The sequence below is a fragment of the Rhinoderma darwinii genome, chromosome 4, assembly GCF_050947455.1.
Source record: "Rhinoderma darwinii isolate aRhiDar2 chromosome 4, aRhiDar2.hap1, whole genome shotgun sequence".
Lineage (NCBI taxonomy): Eukaryota > Metazoa > Chordata > Amphibia > Anura > Rhinodermatidae > Rhinoderma > Rhinoderma darwinii.
This window is the reverse complement of record NC_134690.1, coordinates 150,594,198-150,612,274: the sequence shown is the minus strand read 5'-3', so window position 1 is coordinate 150,612,274 and position 18,077 is coordinate 150,594,198. Positions and strand designations below refer to the sequence as shown.

Here is an 18,077-nt window from a genome sequence, read left to right as displayed (position 1 = left end):
ACACTACCAAAATGCACAATTTGTTCATAAAATTGGTAGCTATTTTTTCATGGCACACATGCAACTTGGGTTAAGCTTGAACAGTTTTGCAAGGAAGAATGAAGAAAAACTGCGCCGTCCATGTGTACAAAGCCGATAGAGATCTATTTAGTAATTCTAGTTAATGTAGCGATTGTATTCACAATCTTTTTCTGTTGGTCAGAGACATAAAAGCCCAGGTTCAAATTAGGAAGTTTGGTGCTGTCCTTAATGTTTTTTTCTTTTTTCCAAGCTAAAGCGAGTATTGGATTCTAAGGCTTCGTTCACATCTACGTCAGGGTCCTGTTGTGACGTTCCGTCGGAGCTTTCCGTCAGAACGGGACCCTGACTGAAACAAATGGAAACCATAGGTTTCCGTTTGCATCACCATTGATTTCAATGGTGACGGATCCGGTGCCAATGGTTTACGTTTGTCTCAGTTGTGCAAGGGTTCTGTCGTTTTGATGGAATAAATACCATAATCGACGGAAAGCTCAGTCGGAACGTCAGAATAGAGCCCTGACGGATATGTGAACGAAGGCGAAAAGGAGTAAAAGTATAAAGAAAAGACTGATACTTATCTTGTATTTGGGGACAACTCCTTGTTTTGGCTAAAAAAAGATACATCAAAAACTGGACTGTATGAAGCACACACATGCAGTTTTTGTTGCAGCAATTTCTGCAACTGAAAATCAGTTCCATTCGTCTGAATGGGGTTGTTTCTTCAGCAAGCACACAATCTGCAACAAAATCTGCTGCGTGTGCATGGGGCCTTATCCAATGTTTTTACACAATACCACATAACTATTTAAGTGAATGCTCTTTAAAGGCACCACAAGAAGCTAGTGGTTACCAAAGCTACCCCTCTAATGCTTAAAAATAGTTTAGAAAAAGATAGATAAATCTATATATTCAGTTGTAGCTGCTGTATGTCTATTTCATAGTTTACCTCCACATTACACAAAGTACATATTCATGGGGAAAAAGCATTAAAATGAAGAGTGGGCTTAATTTGTTCCATAATATATACCTATTAGCCAAATATTTTCTTAAAGCAAAATGGGCTAAATTTATTAAAAGTGGTGTTTCATACGCCAGTCTTTATCTAAAAACAATTGAGTAAGATAAGCCCAATTTATTAAGAGGCCCTTACCTCTTAATAAATTAGGCACAGCTCCCACCGTCCATGCGCCAGAAAATAAAATCTCATTCCGCTATAAACTGGTGTAGATTTGCACTATAATTTATAAATTATAGTAAATTTATTGAGCTTCGGCAGCCCGGCCCCTGCTGCTAAGACTTGCCCACTTTTTTTAAAAAAAGCAGCGGAGGCGGCATAAAAACAGAAAAGTCACAACATTTCTAAGTTTCAAAAATCTATTTTTTTCGCAAATTGCGGCTTTTGTATGCCAGATAACTGTAGAGGGCATTATACATTCCCCCAATGTGCCAGAATTCTGGTTCGAATTTCACAAGGAAAATGATGTACATGCCATTTGGCAAATTTTATTATATGTTTAAGGCACTTACTACATGTAACAAATTTTCAGAGGAATAGCAGAGTGCCTCCCAGCTCAAAGTCTCTGCACTTATACTAATGTGCTTCTCTAGACACTGGAATTGTGCTGCCCACTTATGCCTCACTAACAAATAGTACTAAAACTTCATTGTATTAGCTGCTTAGAGTATTGCTAACATTCATAAAATAAGCATTTTTCATAATTAAAGTATACACTGTACCTCTTGAGAATAATTGCTTCACACACTTTGCCCCTGAATATAATAGCTCATCACACTGTGCCCCCTGAAAATAAGAGGGAAAAACTCTGTCCCCTGGACATAATAATGCCACACACTGTGCCCCTGAAAATAACAGGTTCAAACATAGTACCTCCTGAATATAATACTGTCCCACACAGTGCCCCCAGAATAAAACTAAAAACAAACTATGACTAGTGGAAAAAAAAATGTCCACACTGTGCATCTTAAAAAATAAAAATGGCCATACTGTGCACCTAAATAAAAATATACCCCATTCTGTGCTCCATAGAAAAAAAAGAAGCCACATTACGTTGTGCCTCTTAAATAAAAAAAAATACCCACAGTGCCCCTTGAATAAAAATATACCCCACACTGTGTCTTCTAAATTTAAATGTGGCCACACTAAGCCCCTTGAATAAAAACACACCCCACACTGTGGCTCACAGATAAAAAAGAAGCCCCACCACCCCAGTAAAGAATACTCAGCTCTCAACCTCACACTTCCTAATGAACCGTCATCCAGTCGCTGCCTTGGTCTCTTCTGTTCAGGTTACTACGGAACAATTAAATGGACACAAGTTTTTAAACAACAATTAATGCTAATCTGACCTGCTGCAGCATCTGGTCTTATTGTCTCACCCCAGTGCTATACATAGTTGAGTCACATTATTATGAACACCATCTAATATATAGAGTAACCGCCGTGTGCAGCACAGACAGCAGCTAGAAGGGCAGGGTGTGACTCAATAAGGTATTGGTAGGTTGTCTCTGGTATCTGGAGCCATGCTGACTGCAGTGCATCTCACATTTTCTGAAGGGTGCGTGGGGGAGGATCCATAGAGCGAACAAGATGATCAAGGTTCAATTGGGTTCAAATCTGGCGAATTAGGGGGCCATGGAAGTACTTGGAAGTCTTGGTCGTGCTCTTCCAACCACTGTGGGACATTTCTACACATGTGACATGTCGCATTGTCTTGCTGGAAGACTCCATCTGCCCCAAGGAAGACAAACAGCATGTATGGGTGGACGTGATCTGCAACGATGGATTCATTCCCAAATCGGTTCAGAGTGCCTTCCACATGGATGAGTGGGCCCAGAGAATGCCATTAAAAAATTCCCCAGACCACAACGCTACCGCTATCAGCTTGTGTTCTTCCAGCAATGGTTGCATTGTGTTTGTTCTCTGATGTTTCTCGCCTGAAATGCCAACGTCCATCTGTTCGATGAAGCAGAAACCGTGACTCATCGGAGAAGGCAACCCTTTGCCAATCATCGGTGGTCCAAATCCGATACTGCTGTGCAAAATTAAGCCTTTTTTTACGATTCACCTTTGTTATCATAGGAGCAGTGACTATCTGTCTGCTTCGGAGCCCCATATGCAGTAGGGTTTGCTGAACTGTTGTTTTAGACACACGCCTGGTAGCCCCCTGGTTGATTTTCACGGTGAGATGCTCCACTGTTGCATGTCATTCGGCCACCGTGCACCTTCATAGCCGATGTTCACTTCTCACATCAATAGCACATGGTGTTCCACAGTTTCCATGTTGGATATTCCCAATGGTGCCATTTCTCCACTCATGATACACTTTTACCACAGCAGCACGCAAACAGTCCACAAACGTTTGAGAAATACTGCCACCCTTGGCCCGAATGCCTTTTTTTCATCCTTTTTTGCAACTCTGATGAATCGCCCCTTTTACCCATGGCAATAACAAGTGATATGTGTTCAGACAGCCTATCGCACACCTTATATACCCACCAATTCAGCACACGACACATCACTTCTTTCATGGGCTATGCGCTGCCGACGTCAAAAGTAGGAGGTGGTAATAATGTGATTCGACTGTGTGTGTACATTATATATATATATATATGTCATAGATAGAGATAGGAAAGCAAAATTCTCCTCTTCTATGTGTGCTGCACATACAAGACATGATAGCAGTTAGGCTTCGCCCACTAACTCAGAGACTAAACTAAGAATTAAAGCAGGGGTGGGGAAAAAAAATTCTGCCAAGGGCCATTTGGATATTTATAACATAATTTGCGGGCCGTGCGAAATGACATCACTCACTCACAATGACGTTACTTACATTTAGGAGCAGGAGGAGGACGGACGGAGCCAAGTAGTGAATGATGCGGTGGTGGCAGTCTGAGTGAGGTTGCTCCGTGCCTGCAGGGCCAGACCAAATGATTCTGTGGGCCGGACATTCCCCTCCCCTGAATTAAAGGGAGAGCTTGCAGAGAGGAAGACTGCTAAAAAAAAAAATACCATGTACAAGTCATATAATGGTCAGAAATAGTGTTATTACCCATGTACACACATATCTAAAAAGTCACCAGAAAATGTCGGTATGTTTAAAGAGTATGTACACCTTTTGAATTCTATTTTTTGAAAAATAAAACAATGTATTGGTTTTAAGCTACTTTAAAGGGAATGTGTTGCCAGAAAAACATGTTTTTTTTTTTTAAATTAAACATTTAGTGTGTGGGTGATTAAACATTGTTCAAATTTTTTTTCTTTTTTTCACGAGTCAGGAAATATTATAAATTAATTCTAATTTATAATACTACCCATTTTTGGTCACTAGATGGAGCTATTCCCAAAATTGCAGCTTTGCAAAATTGGGTAAAAAGCCCTCGCTCTAGTGAGCTCTCAGCATCCCCCCCTCCTTTATCCTGGCTAGTGCCGGGATAAACGAGGGGTTTGAACGGTGTAACCTCCTACACTGTGTGTCGCCATTTTTTGAGCTAACACACAGTGTAGTAGGTTTACATACAGTAGTAAACACACACAAACACGAACATACATTGAAATCTCTTACCTGCTCCTGCCGCCGCGGCTCCCTCCGGCCCGTCCGCTCCGTTTGCTGCCGCTGGTCCAAGTGCACAAATCCGGAAGCCGCGACCGGAAGTAGTAATATTACTGTCCGGCCGCGACTTCCGGTCCACAGGAAAATTGCGCCGGACGGCGCCAATTTCGAATTGGACTGTGTGGGAGCGGCGCATGCGCAGTTCCCACACAGACGCCGTACACTGAAGTCAATGGGACGGGAGCCGTTCGCAGTCCCTATGGGACTGTGGCTGCCGTATTCCATGTCTGTATGTGTCGTTAATCGACACATACAGAAATGGAACAAAAAATGGCAGCCCCCATAGGGAAGAAAAAGTGTAAAAATAAGAAAAAGTAAAACACAAACACACAAATGAATATAAACGTTTTTAATAAAGCACTAACATCTTTAACATATAAAAACATAATTTGTGATGACACTGTTCCTTTAAATTGCTTTTACATTTTTTTTTTACTTTTTGAGGTCCAGCCTTTATCTATCCTGTATACATAGAAGCTGTAGCTTGCCGTCAAAGCCGAATCCGTCAGGACAGTAGGACTGATGGCTTCCGTGAAAGTTGGTCCTGCATGTCTCTGACATGCAGGTTCCGGTCTTTATCGATCACATCTAAGTTCATGAAAGCCGTCAGTCCTGATGACCTGCCGGATTTGGCTTTAACTGCAAGATACAGCTTCTATGTAAAATATTTTTTTTTAATAAGAAACAATTTAAAAGTTGCTTAAAATCACATAATACATTGCTTTATTTAAAAAAAATTTAGTTCAACGGTTTACATAGCCTATAAGGATACAATTGAATCCAGGAAAGGGGAACCGGGCCGACATCCCATCTCTCCCCGGTTTTGCAAACTAGCTGCTATTTTAACATCTGATTTAGGAGAGCGGCTGTAATCCCACCCCTTTTTACTTAGCACCATTAACATAAATGGAGGGTTCATTTATTAAATCTTTGTCCTGTCACTCAGGAGAGGATAGATGCTGTTGAGGTGATCTACAGCAAATCATATTTTGTCCTTTGATTTAGTCGTACCTTTCGTTCCCTAATAATTTAAATGGGTTGTCCAGGAATAAATTTTATTTATATTTTAACTTAATTGGACATATTTAAGTACATTTCTAATATAACGTCTGTTTACCTGTGGCAACGTTACTGTGTTCTGATCTGCGGTCACGTGACTGCACAGAGAGTAAATTTTTCATTTCCTGTGACGTTCCGTGTCTTTGCTCAGCCAGCACTTCCGGCTAAGAAAGTCATGACGCGTCATCAACTACATTTACAGGCACTGGGCCGGGCGGATGTTTTATGAGCTCTTCAGAGTTCCGCCTCCTCTGGTCCTGCCGCATGTAAACATAGTTTATGATGCGCCGTGGCTCTACAAAGCACCCTGTGGATGATGAGCTAATACATGGATGATGGGGTTATATACACAGGGATGATGAGGTAATACACATTGATGATTGGGGTTATATACAGGGATGATGAGGTAATACACAGGGATGATGGGGGTTACATATAGGTTGGATACAGGTATGATGGAGTTATATCATCCCTGTGTATAACCCCCCATCATCCCTGTGTATTACATGATCATCCCTGTTTTTAACCCCAATCATCGCTGTGTATTACCTCATTATCCATGTATTACCTCATCATCCCTGTGGATGATGAGGTAATACACAAATGATGGGGGTTATATACAGGGATGATGGGGTAATACACAGGGATGATGGGGGTTATATACAGGGATGATGGGGGTTATATATAGGGATGATGAGGTAATACACAGGGATGATGGGGGTTATATACAGGGATGATGAGGTAATACACAGGGATAATGGGGGTTATACACAGGGATGATGAAGTAATACACAGGGATGATGGGGGTTATACACAGGGATGATGAAGTAATACACAGGGATGATGGGCGTTATATACAGAGATGATGGGGGTTATATACAGGGATGATGAGGTAATACACGGATGATGAGGTAATACACAGGGATGATGGGAGTTATATAATCCCAGTGTATAACCCCCATCATCCTTGTGTATTACATTATCATCCCTGTTTATAACCCCATCATCCCTGTTTATAACCCCATTATCCGTGTATATTACCCCCAATGTCCCTGTGTATTACCCCCACATTCCTGTATATAACCCCCATCCCCCTGTGTGATTATTACTGGGTGTGTGTGACAGTGCAGAGAGCTGGGTGACTGTAATTAGAGCAGGGAATGACCCTGTGAACATAGAGGGGCATGGCAGTATGCAAATAGCTGAGATGCTGTGGAGGGAGGAAGGGGGATATAACTGTGTCCTCAGATGCAGCAAGGGATCATGGGTATGGTGGGTTACAAGACAGGAAACAGCCAGGACCAGAAGCAAGGGATGTAAACAAACAGAAAGAGCAGCAGTGATGATTGGGATCAAACAGAAACTGGCTAGAAAATATGAAGGGGGTTTTAGGGAAGGCAAACCATGGCTGGGGGACACTTTTTAGAAAATATTTTTTTCCTGGCCAACCCTTTTAACCACTACCACTTGGTAAGTAAAAGAGGTAATTCTGCTAATTTATGTATATGAATCAATTGTAGAAGAAAAACTTCATCAAAATTAAGTCCAAATCTTTAAAATACCTGGGATTTAGGGTTTGTCCAGTTTGGACTAAAAGGTCCCCTGCACAATAAGTTGATTATGGAGTGTCCCACTGGCAAAACCCCCCTGTGAGCAGCTGGCGGGAGGAACGGCCAGTTAGTCTTCATTCTATCCATGTAATAGATAGTAGAGACGCTCTAGACACTGTGCCCATGTGCCTGATAGGGCCTGATACAGTACATAACCTTTAAGTTGTTTTACACAGTACATTTGTATTTTTATCTTACTGTAAAGAACAACTTATTCATTAATCTTACTATTCAAATGAGGTTTGAGATAAAAATAATCATTGGTTCAATAATGGACTTTGTATTTCCTCTTTCTTGATCACCTCTTCTCAGTTCTTTTAACTGTGTAACTAAAATATCAATGTAAACCCATTACAAAAAGTGACACTACTGTGACACCTACAGGCTTATATGAAATGTCCTGCCATTCAGAGGAAATATATTATGTTAGTCCCATGACCTATTGTACTATCCTGTTTTATAACTTACACACATTGGCCCACAATTAATAAATAATGTCATATTTTGCACATGCAATGAAATTGGAGAGGGTAGTTGACAAGAATTGTGCCAAATTTATTAAATGGTGCTCTCCTGGTGCCTTTGGAATTGTCTGTTTAACATAATTTTTTTATGCCAGCTTAAAACAGCAGTACATTTGTGTCACTGATTTGTACATTTCTTTAACCTTTGCATTTGATAGATGAGTCTAAAAGTACCGACCACACTCACTGTTACCGGTTCTCTCTTTTGGAGTGAGAAGACAAATGTTTCAAATTTTTGCAAATATTTGGCACAATTTTAGATGCATATCTTCAACGTGTCCAATGTCTGCCAAAATTAGCCGCAAACTGAATAATAAATGTGGGCCAAAGTCTTTCCTGTATTTACCTCTACAACTAGATCATATATTATGCCACCACAACTTATATACTAATACACGTTTGTATCTTCCTAAGCTTACAGTGACTCGAGTCAGATGACAGCAGTATCTACCAATATAAAAGAGAAGCAGAATGAACATAAAAGAAGTCTTGTTGCAGAACAGAGGGCTGTAAGTTGAACTTGTATGAGCTGGAATCTTTTTAATCCAGTGACCTGCCAGTGAGCTGCAATGCAACCGAAGATGCCTCACCCATCGTGGATTGGCCTCTTATTTAAGTTGCTGTGAGAAGATCTGGAGAGCATTTTATCCCTACAATATGCTGTACGTTATTTTCTACAGTGGCCTATATTAGGTCAACAGCATAGAGAAATATGAACTATGCAGCTTTTTTGGCTCTCTGCATTGACAGACTTTTATTTATATATTGTGATCATTTCCTATTGACTTGATTTACATACATTTCAAATGCACAGATCAAAGCTTTACTGCAGGAATTTAGAAGCACCTTCCAAAAATGTCTGCAAATACCGAGTCTGTGCAGCTCCTCTGTTCAGGAGTAACAAATTAATTTATTGCATCTTCTGCGAGTATAATTGGGGAGGAGTATGTTGTACGAGAAATTACTCTTCTTTGTGTCACAACAGGATAGAATGTAGGTTAACAGTCATTTTCTCCTTTTCAAGCCAGAATAACTGATTTGCACTTTGAAATATCCACCTCCGTTTGGCTTATTGTTATTGCTAAATAATCATAAAGGGTTAACTGGAAATGTTTTCAAGCCCAGTTCTGTATATACTTTACTGACACAGGTAGTCGATCCCGATTTCTGTCTTTGTATATTCTTTTTTTTTACAATTATTTCTTAACTACACTATAAGGGTATGTTCACGCGCGAAATCAAAAACGGCTAAAAAAGACGGAGCTGTTTTCAAGCCATTTTTGTAGCTGAAAAAGTCTTTGGAGGCGTTTTTTTTTTTACCCGTTTATGGAGCTCCAAAAGCGGCTGAAGAAGTGACATGCTTCTTTTTACGGACCGTCTTTTTACTAAACGCCGATTTTCCCATTGAATTCAATGGGCAGATGTTTGTAGGCGTTTAGCTAGCGTTTTTCAAGGCGTATTTTGAGGCGTAAATGCCCTAAAATACGCCTGAAAACTCTGCGTGTGAACATACCCCTACACTTGCCAGTAAGACATTGTGATGTGTATACTCATATTCACCGAATAGAACTTCTAACTCATGAACTCTTTCACAATATAAAAGGACCAATTTTTCTTCTGTGCTTCAGACTTCAATGTGTTGATTTTTATACTTTGCTGTTGCAGAAGCCCATTCGTCATCTCCAACTCTCAGTCGATGGTTACTTGAATGTTTTCTCATTTTCAGATTAGGGTAGAATAAACTGACCATCTAATATGTACGAGGGCCTCCCAACTAAGGATTGGGCAATTCGGTTTCAACATGCCTGATCCTTTTGTTCTCAGGGGAGATGTCGCGGCCAGGGGTGTCTGGCAGCAGCTTACTCTTCTCTCCCCATTCAGAATACATGCGCGCAGGTGTATGGGGGATCGAGAAGAAAAGTTGTCGACTGAATGAGTATTCGTCCGACAGCTATCTATTCTGTATAGCCAGCCTTACATACATGCTGATTCTGATACTTGAAAATAAAGACTATTTTAATTGCTGACTCTTTTAACAAAGCGCTTATCCTCCCTTCGAAGATGTACAGACCTGCTCACGTCCTTACGATATTTCACAACCTGGCCTGGTTGGTACCATCAAAACCCTGCTGTGGCATCAGAATGAAAGGCATTGACATAGGCTGGTGGTGTTAAGCACATATAGTTTGACCTTTGGTTTCAATAAAAGGAATGCTTAACTCTTTTGGGCAATAGTCAAATATACTATATGAACAAAAGTATTGGGACACACCTCTAAATTAATGAATTCAGGTGTTTCATTCAGGCCTATTGCCACAGTTGTATAAAATCAAGCACCTAGCCATGCAGCCCGCCTTTACAAACATTTGTGAAAGAATGGGTCGTTCTAAAGAGCTCACTCAATTCCAGCGTGGTACTGTAATAGGATGCCATCGTTGCAATAAGTCAGTTACGGAAATTTCTTCCCCCCTAGATATTCCACATTCAACTGTGAGTGGTATTATTATAAAGTGGAAGTGTTTAGGAACCACAGCAACTCAGACACGAAGTGACAGACCACGTAAAGTTACAGAGTTCGGTCACTGAATTCTGAGGCGCATAGTTCATAAAAGTCGCCAACACTCTGCTGGCTCAATAACTGCAGAGTTTCAAACCACTCCTGGCACTAACATCTGCACAAAAACTTTGCACCGGCATGGGATTCATGGCATGGGATTCCTTGAGCAGCTGCATGAAAGCCTTACAACACCAAGCACAATGCCAAGCGTCAGATGGAGTGTCGTAAAGCACGCCACCACTGGACTCTGGCGAAGTGAAAACGTGTTCTGTGGAGGGACAAATTGCACTTTTCTATCTGGCAGTCTGATGGACGCATCTTAGTTTGGCGATTGCCAAGAGAACAGTACCTGCCTGACTGCATTTTGCCAACTGTAAAGTTTGGTGGAGGAGGGATAATTCTATGGGTTTTTTTTTCAGAGGTAGGCATAGGCCCCTTATTTCCAGTGAATGCTTCAGCATAACAAGACATTTTTGGCAATTCTTTGCTTCCGACTTTGTGGGAACAGTTTGGGTCTCAGCCCTTTTCTGTTCCAACATAACTGTGTTCCAGTGCACAAAGCACGGTCCATAAAAGCATTATTGGGTGAGTTTGGTGTGGAAGAACTTGAATGGCTCGCACAGAAGCCTGATCTCAACCCTTTCAAAACATCTTTGGGATTAACTAGAACGTAGCTTGCAAGCCAGGCCCTCTCATCCAACATCAGTGTCTGACCTCACAAATGATCTTCTGGATGAATGGGCTACAATTCCCACAGACACACTCCAAAATCTTGTAGGAAGCCTTCCTAGAAGAGTGGAAGCTATTTAATCTGCAAAGGGGGGGGTGACAACTCCATTTTTATGCTTATTGATTTAGAATGGAATGTCATGAAAGACCATTGATTTATTTATGTAAATACAGACCATCAACCGAATAAGTAAAAGTCAGAGTCACATTTAACATGTATATTTTGCAGTTTCAATCAATAAAACATCCACAAACAAAACAAGAGAAACGTATAGATATCATTGGGTGATTGGGATAAGTAGTGGAAGCCCTATACACATAATGATAATTGTTAAAGATTCAACTGGGAAAGACAATCGTTATTTGTAAGTTACTAAATCGATCGGTTCTGACCAATAGGAAAGTTGATCCATTGGTGGTAACAGAAATAGAACATGCTTGACGCTTGTCTTGTTTATTACTGATTAAATGCTATGACTGTAGCGAGCGCCCCTATCAAGAGTTAACAGACTTTACATACTAGGTATAAAAGATCCGAATGAAAGTCATAATAGTGTGTTGAATTTGCCGTATTACAGGTCACAATGGTGCCCAATGGGACCCCACAGACTAGTTAGGTTCTGTTGAGATTTCCCTGGTTTTGACGGCACAAATAGGATACATACAGTGCTATTCTTGCCATCAAAAGTGATGGAAACCCCCAGCAGAAACCCTGATGAGATGCTGATAGCTGGTGTGAACATAGCCTAAATGACAGTCCTGATGTAGAGTGGGTGATTTTTTCCATCGCATGGGCTTGCAGGCTTGAGAGAAGGCGCAATAGGGGCAAAGGATTAACCTCTTACAAGAATTACATCTTGTGTTTACTATTTGGATACCCAATGACAAAAAGTCTGGGCCTGCCATTCTCTAGAGCAGAGCTACAGTTGTCAGTGAGAGCACGGATTACGTACTCCATTAATACATGACTTGTGCCTCTAAGCTTCTACCAGAGATACAATAGCACATATTATTGAATGTTATAACGTTAAATTGCAATACTTTATGAATGTTGGAACATATTGTTCACCTTTCTCACTGTATTTATTATGAGTATCTGAGCTTTTATTTGCAGCATTCAGCTGGAGAAATGTCAGTTGCATTCAGGATTGGTAATTCTGTTTACGCTGCTGTTCCATTTACATTGACAATGATGTCCAGCCATTCATATAACATGACCTGTAGAGTGGGATCCTCATTAGAAAATATAGAAGGCCTAATTTAAAAATACTTTATTGCGTGGACTTGTTGATTTGTTTTATTAACTTGAGCTGTCCTCCAACAGTATAACAGATAAAAGGAATGTAGTGCAACAACAATATCACAATGTCTGTACAGCATGCAGGAAATACGAGTAAACATTCCGAGTATAAGGGTATGTTCACACGCTAGCAGGCTTTTACGGCTGAAATGACAGCCTGTTTTCAGAAGAAAACAGCTGCGTCGTTTCAGCCGTAAATGCTCCTCCTCGTATTATACGAGGAGTCTGTGACGCTCGTATATCTTGAGCTGCTCTTCATTGAGTTCAATGAAGAACGGCTCAAATTACGTGGCAAAGAAGTGCCCTGCACTTCTTTGCCGAGGCAGTCAATTTACGCGTCGTCGTTTGACAGCTGTCAAACGACGACGCGTAAATTACAGGTCGTCTGCACAGTACGTCGGCAAACCCATTCAAATGAATGGGCAGATGTTTGCCGACGTATTGTAGCCCTATTTTCAGGCGTAAAACGAGGCATAATACGCCTCGTTTACGCCTGAAAATAGGTCGTGTGAACCCAGCCTAACTGGTATGAAAGCATTCATAAAATGATAAATTGACAGTATTCAATCATGTGCAAGACGCCTGAAGTATCAACAACTGATGTATGTAAATACAATATGACATGACTACTGTTTTTGTTTTAATTTTTCTTTTTTTTACATCTTCTGACTTTAACATGTCTTTGAATGTTACTTGGAGAACTATGTATGTACAGAACATTGTCTTCTTGATTATCAGTATGTATCACTCCTACATAAGTATAAACATACTGAGGGGCCATGTATGAAAGTTTGTACATGGGGAAAAAGTAAACCATGCCTTCAATGTTTTATAAATATCTTTACACATAGTTACCTCTGAGCTGTCATCAGGAGCTCATCTATGTAGATAAAATGTCTAAGAAACTATTGGCTTCTGCAGCTCCGTACTCCAGTCATACATAAGCCCCATTGTTTTTAAAATTGCTTACTATTTGAATTATGTAAATATATGCAAAATTTGTTTTTAAACTTATTAAATTATAAATTCTTCACTACTTTGGAAATATGTTTTTTTTTATCTTGTGTACTTATTTTATTATTTTTTTAAACTTTCCAATACTAATATAGACCTGTGTCTCCATGGTTACAGACTACAACCAAGCCCTGTTCAGTCTTTCTGCTGTCATACTCCCTTTTATCTGTTCCCTGCTTACATACATTCGGGCAGATGGTAGTATCACTGCAGGATCAGACTACACAGGGCATTCTTAGGCTGGGTTCACACAACCTATTTTCAGACGTAATGGAGGCGTTTTACACCTCAAATTACGCCTGAAAAGACGGCTCCAATACGTCGGCAAACATCTGCCCATTACTTTCAATGGGTTTGCCGATGTACTGTGCCGACGACCTGTCATTTTACGCGTCGCTGTCAAAAGACGGCGCGTAAAAAAGACGGTTCGTCAAAAGAAGTGCAGGACGCTTCTTGGGACGTAATTGGAGCCGTTTTTCATTGACTCCATTGAAAAACAGCTCCAATTACGTTCATAATTGACGCCGTGAAAAACGCGAGTACGAGCAATTACGTCTGAAATTCAGGAGCTGTTTTCTTTTGAAAACAGCTCTGTAATTTCAGACGTATTTGCCGTTATCGTGTGCACATACCATTATAGTCTATCCATGGAGATATCTACTATAGGTCTGAATAGGAGAATAGGATATTTTTAACCAAGACTATCTGCAAAGTTGTTCATTCCTTAGGGATAAGCTTGATTTTGCCGCAGATTACTTTTATCCTTTAAATTTGTCTTTATTAAGAATTTCGATGTCACATCATATACAAACATTTCAAAACCATCTTGTATAGTTACATCAGTTTTTAGACATCTTTCAAAGAAACAAACAAAACATAATATAACAAACATACACAACATTAACAAAGATGAAATCAGTGTGGATACAATGCATCGCATTTAAAATTGACATTTTGAGTCCATGCTTTCCATATAGCCGAAAAGGAATCGACAGTATTTGCACCATAAGCAATGAGCTTCCCATACAAGTAGGTGGTATTTAATAGTGAGATCACCTCCTCAAGAACTGGAGCCTTCGGGCTCTTCCAATGTCGGGTTATAACTAATTTAGCAAGGAGCAGAATTTTTCAGGTCAAAATTCTACATTGTGCCGGTATATCCTGGATACCTATAAACAGTAATGCCAATCGAGGTAGAGCGGTAAGTGTAAGTTTTAATACATCAGATAATAATCGGAAGATATCTTCCCAATATGACTTCAATATAGGACAACTCCACAGGGTATGGTATAAGGACCCTCTGCACCCACAATTTCTCCAGCAAGTAGACGGCGTACTCGGATACATAGTATGTAATCGGTCAGGTGTAAAATACCATCTCAGCATAGTTTTCATAGCCGCCTCGAGGTGGGAGCTACATCTAAATGATCTATGAATTAAAGTTAGTGCACCTGTCCATTCTTTCTCAGTGAAGGGAGCACCCATCTCTCGTTCCCACACTCTAAAAGGATATGCTTTCTGAAAAATCATATGATCAAGTAACAAACTATAGATCGGCTTTAGACCTTTGGTGCCTTTTTGAAATATATTAAATATTTGAGAATTATATCTGATTAGACCAATATTGGTGCTGGACAAAAAATTTCTTATTTGTAAATATTTATAGAACTCACCTCGATGTAGCGAAAACTTAGCCGATAAGTCCGTAAAAGACTTGAGGAGATTATTGTCGTATAAATCTGCCATTGAGCAAATACCTAGTTTCACCCATAAATGAACATTTAAATCTGGTATAGCAGCGCTCATCATTTCCAAAGGTACATATGATCTTGGCAGACCTATGTTTACTTCTGAGTTCCTATGGAAATAAGCCCAGCATATTAGCGATGACCTCGTGAAAGGAGAAATCTGAGTAAGTACTCTAATATTCCATAGATTAGCTATCAATAGCGCTTTCAAATTGGTAGGGGAAGACAGAAAATTTTCAATATGTACCCAGTGTTTAGCAGTTTCCAACTGCCACCAACATTTCAATTGCGAAACCTGACATGCTACAAAATAGTCGTATATATCAGGTACCCCCAAGCCACCTTTCGTCTTATCTTTAGTAAGTAGTTTGTATGAAATTCATGGTTTGCGGTTAGCCCATATGAACGAAGAAACAACCCGACGTATGGAAGTAAAAAAGGATCCTGGGACCTCAATAGGGAGTGTTCTGAATAGATAAAGAAGTCTTGGTAAAAGGAGCATTTTAAAAGCCGCTATTCTGCCAATCCACGAAACTTAAAATGCTGAAAGTCGACATGCTTCAGTGGAGATAGCTTCTAGGAGTGGCAGATAATTAGCCTTATAGAGTTTTTGGTGTGAAACAGTTAACGTGAGGCCCAAATATTGTATACCCTCTGATTGCCAATCCAGAGGGAATCTATGTTTCAAAATGGAGAGTCGATCAAGGGTGATGTGAAAAGGTAGTATCTGTGATTTCTGCGCGTTCAATTTATATCCTGAGATATTCCCAAATACCTTGATAATATCAAGAGTTCTCTTTAACGATATTTCCGGGGGCCTTCATTGTAAGTATAACGTCATCCGCATATAAAGATATAACATGCGTACGATCTCCAATTCGTATACCTTTTACAAAGCTGTCTTCCCGTATAACCTGCGCAAGGGGTTCAATAGATAATACAAAAATGAGAGGGGATAAAGGGCATCCCTGCCTGGTACCATTAGTAATGGGGAATTCGTCTGATAAAGAGCCATTCGTAAATACCCTGGCCGAAGGGTCTGAGTATAAAGCTTGAATTGCGGATAGAATATGTCCCGAGAAGCCCATCCGCTTCAACACGGAAAAGGCATACATCCAATTGATGCGGTCAAAAGCCTTTTCGGCGTCGAGCGAAAGTAAAATTGCAGGTATCTCTCGTGTGGATAGATAGTTAGTGATATTTAGTACCCTTCTAGTGTTATCAGTAGCTTGCCTACCTTTTATAAATCCCACTTGGTCTTCTTTAATCAGATTCGGTAAAAGTGGAGCTAATCTAGATGCTAGCAATTTAGCATATATCTTCAAATCAGTATTTAACAGCGAAATAGGTCGAAAGTTTTGGGGAACGTCTGGGCTCTTTCCTGGTTTGGGAAGGGTAACTATCAATGCGGATTGATTCTCTTTGGGGAATCTGCCATGTAGACTCGCGTCTTGGTATGTCTGTCTAAGATACTTAATAAGGATATTGTGGAAGGTTCTATAATATTCATTTGTTAACCCATCAGGGCCTGGTGATTTCCCCAAAGGAAGTTTTTTAATTACAGTCAAAATTTCTGCGTCAGTAATGGGACAGTTAAGGGTGGACAGTTGGTCTAAGGTCAAAGTAGGGAGATTAATAGATTGTAAGAATTTCTGAATGTTGTCTTCCGTCACCTGAGGGGATTCAGGGTCCTCCTTTAAATTGTAAAGCGACGAGTAATAAGTCTTAAATTTGTTAGCAATTTCTCTCGGATCATACACCTTTCCCTTTGCTCCCTCTGTTAATAGAAATGGGATTCTGGCTTTCGTATATTGCCGTTTAAGTCTAGAGGCCAATAGTTTACCCGCTTTATTGTTTTGAGAATAATAGTAGGAATTAGTCTTCCTAACCTTCTTCTCATATTTTTGTAGTAGGCACTCTCTTAATTGATGTCTGAGATCCATGAGTTTCTCAGCGTGATCTGAGGTTTGTTGGGTTTTATTTAATATTTCTAGCTGTTTAATATTTTCTATAAGGGCCATTGTCCGTCTTGTCTGTTCCCTCCTGTCTCTATGTCCGAGTTTAATGAAAGTTCCTCTAATATATGCTTTATGAGCATTCCATAGAATATCTGAGTTAGTAACAGAAGGGGCATTTAAACTGAAAAATTCCCTGAGGTCACGTTCTATCGTAGATTTATGTGCAAAATGAGAGAGAAGGTATGGATTGCAGCGCCAGAGATAGGTGTCTGGAGCTTTATGTTTTTCCTCTATGTGGAGTGTGATAGCCGCATGGTCAGACCATGTGATAGTTTCAATGGTAGAGGATTTAGACATGAACAATAATGCTCTTTCTACCAAAAACATGTCCAGCCTAGAATAACTATTATGAACCGCAGAAAAATAAGAGTAATCCCTCTCCGTGCTATGTAAAACACGCCAGGCATCGTATAATTCCGCCTTCCATAAACTCTCACCCAATGAGTTGGGTTGTCTTCTCACACTAGAGGTAGTATCCAGGTTCGTATCCGTTATCGTGTTGAAATCACCACATATAAGGAGTTTTCCCTGCCTCACTTTAGATATGAGACGCAATACCTTATTAAAGAAGCGAATTTGTCCCTTATTAGGAGCATAAACCGACACCACTGTATAAATGACATTATTGAGAGAACATACCAAAATAATATATCGGCCCGCAGTATCTATTTTTTCCTGGATAAGTTGGAATGCTATGGTATTTTTTACAGCTAGGAGAACCCCTCTGAATTTAGAGGCGTAGTGCGATTGGTATATTACTGGGAAGTTAGGGTGTTTAATCCTAAACGCATCTTTCTGGATAATATGCGTTTCTTGAACGCAGAAAACATCACATGACAAATCACGGGCTTCTGCCCACATATATG

General features: G+C 40.1%; 1 protein-coding gene across 3 annotated transcripts in view; it reads left to right on the top strand.

Moving 5' to 3' along the window:
- MCF2L2 (MCF.2 cell line derived transforming sequence-like 2) overlaps window positions 1-13,467 on the top strand; it is a 396,533-nt gene extending 383,066 nt beyond the window's left edge. For all 3 annotated transcript variants that reach the window (XM_075861683.1, XM_075861681.1, XM_075861682.1), the window contains one exon: window positions 8,260-13,467. In XM_075861683.1, the coding sequence (XP_075717798.1) occupies window positions 8,260-8,363 (104 nt within the window). In that variant the 3' untranslated portion in view covers window positions 8,364-13,467. The remainder of the gene's footprint in view (window positions 1-8,259) is intronic.
- Window positions 13,468-18,077: the final 4,610 nt, after the last annotated feature.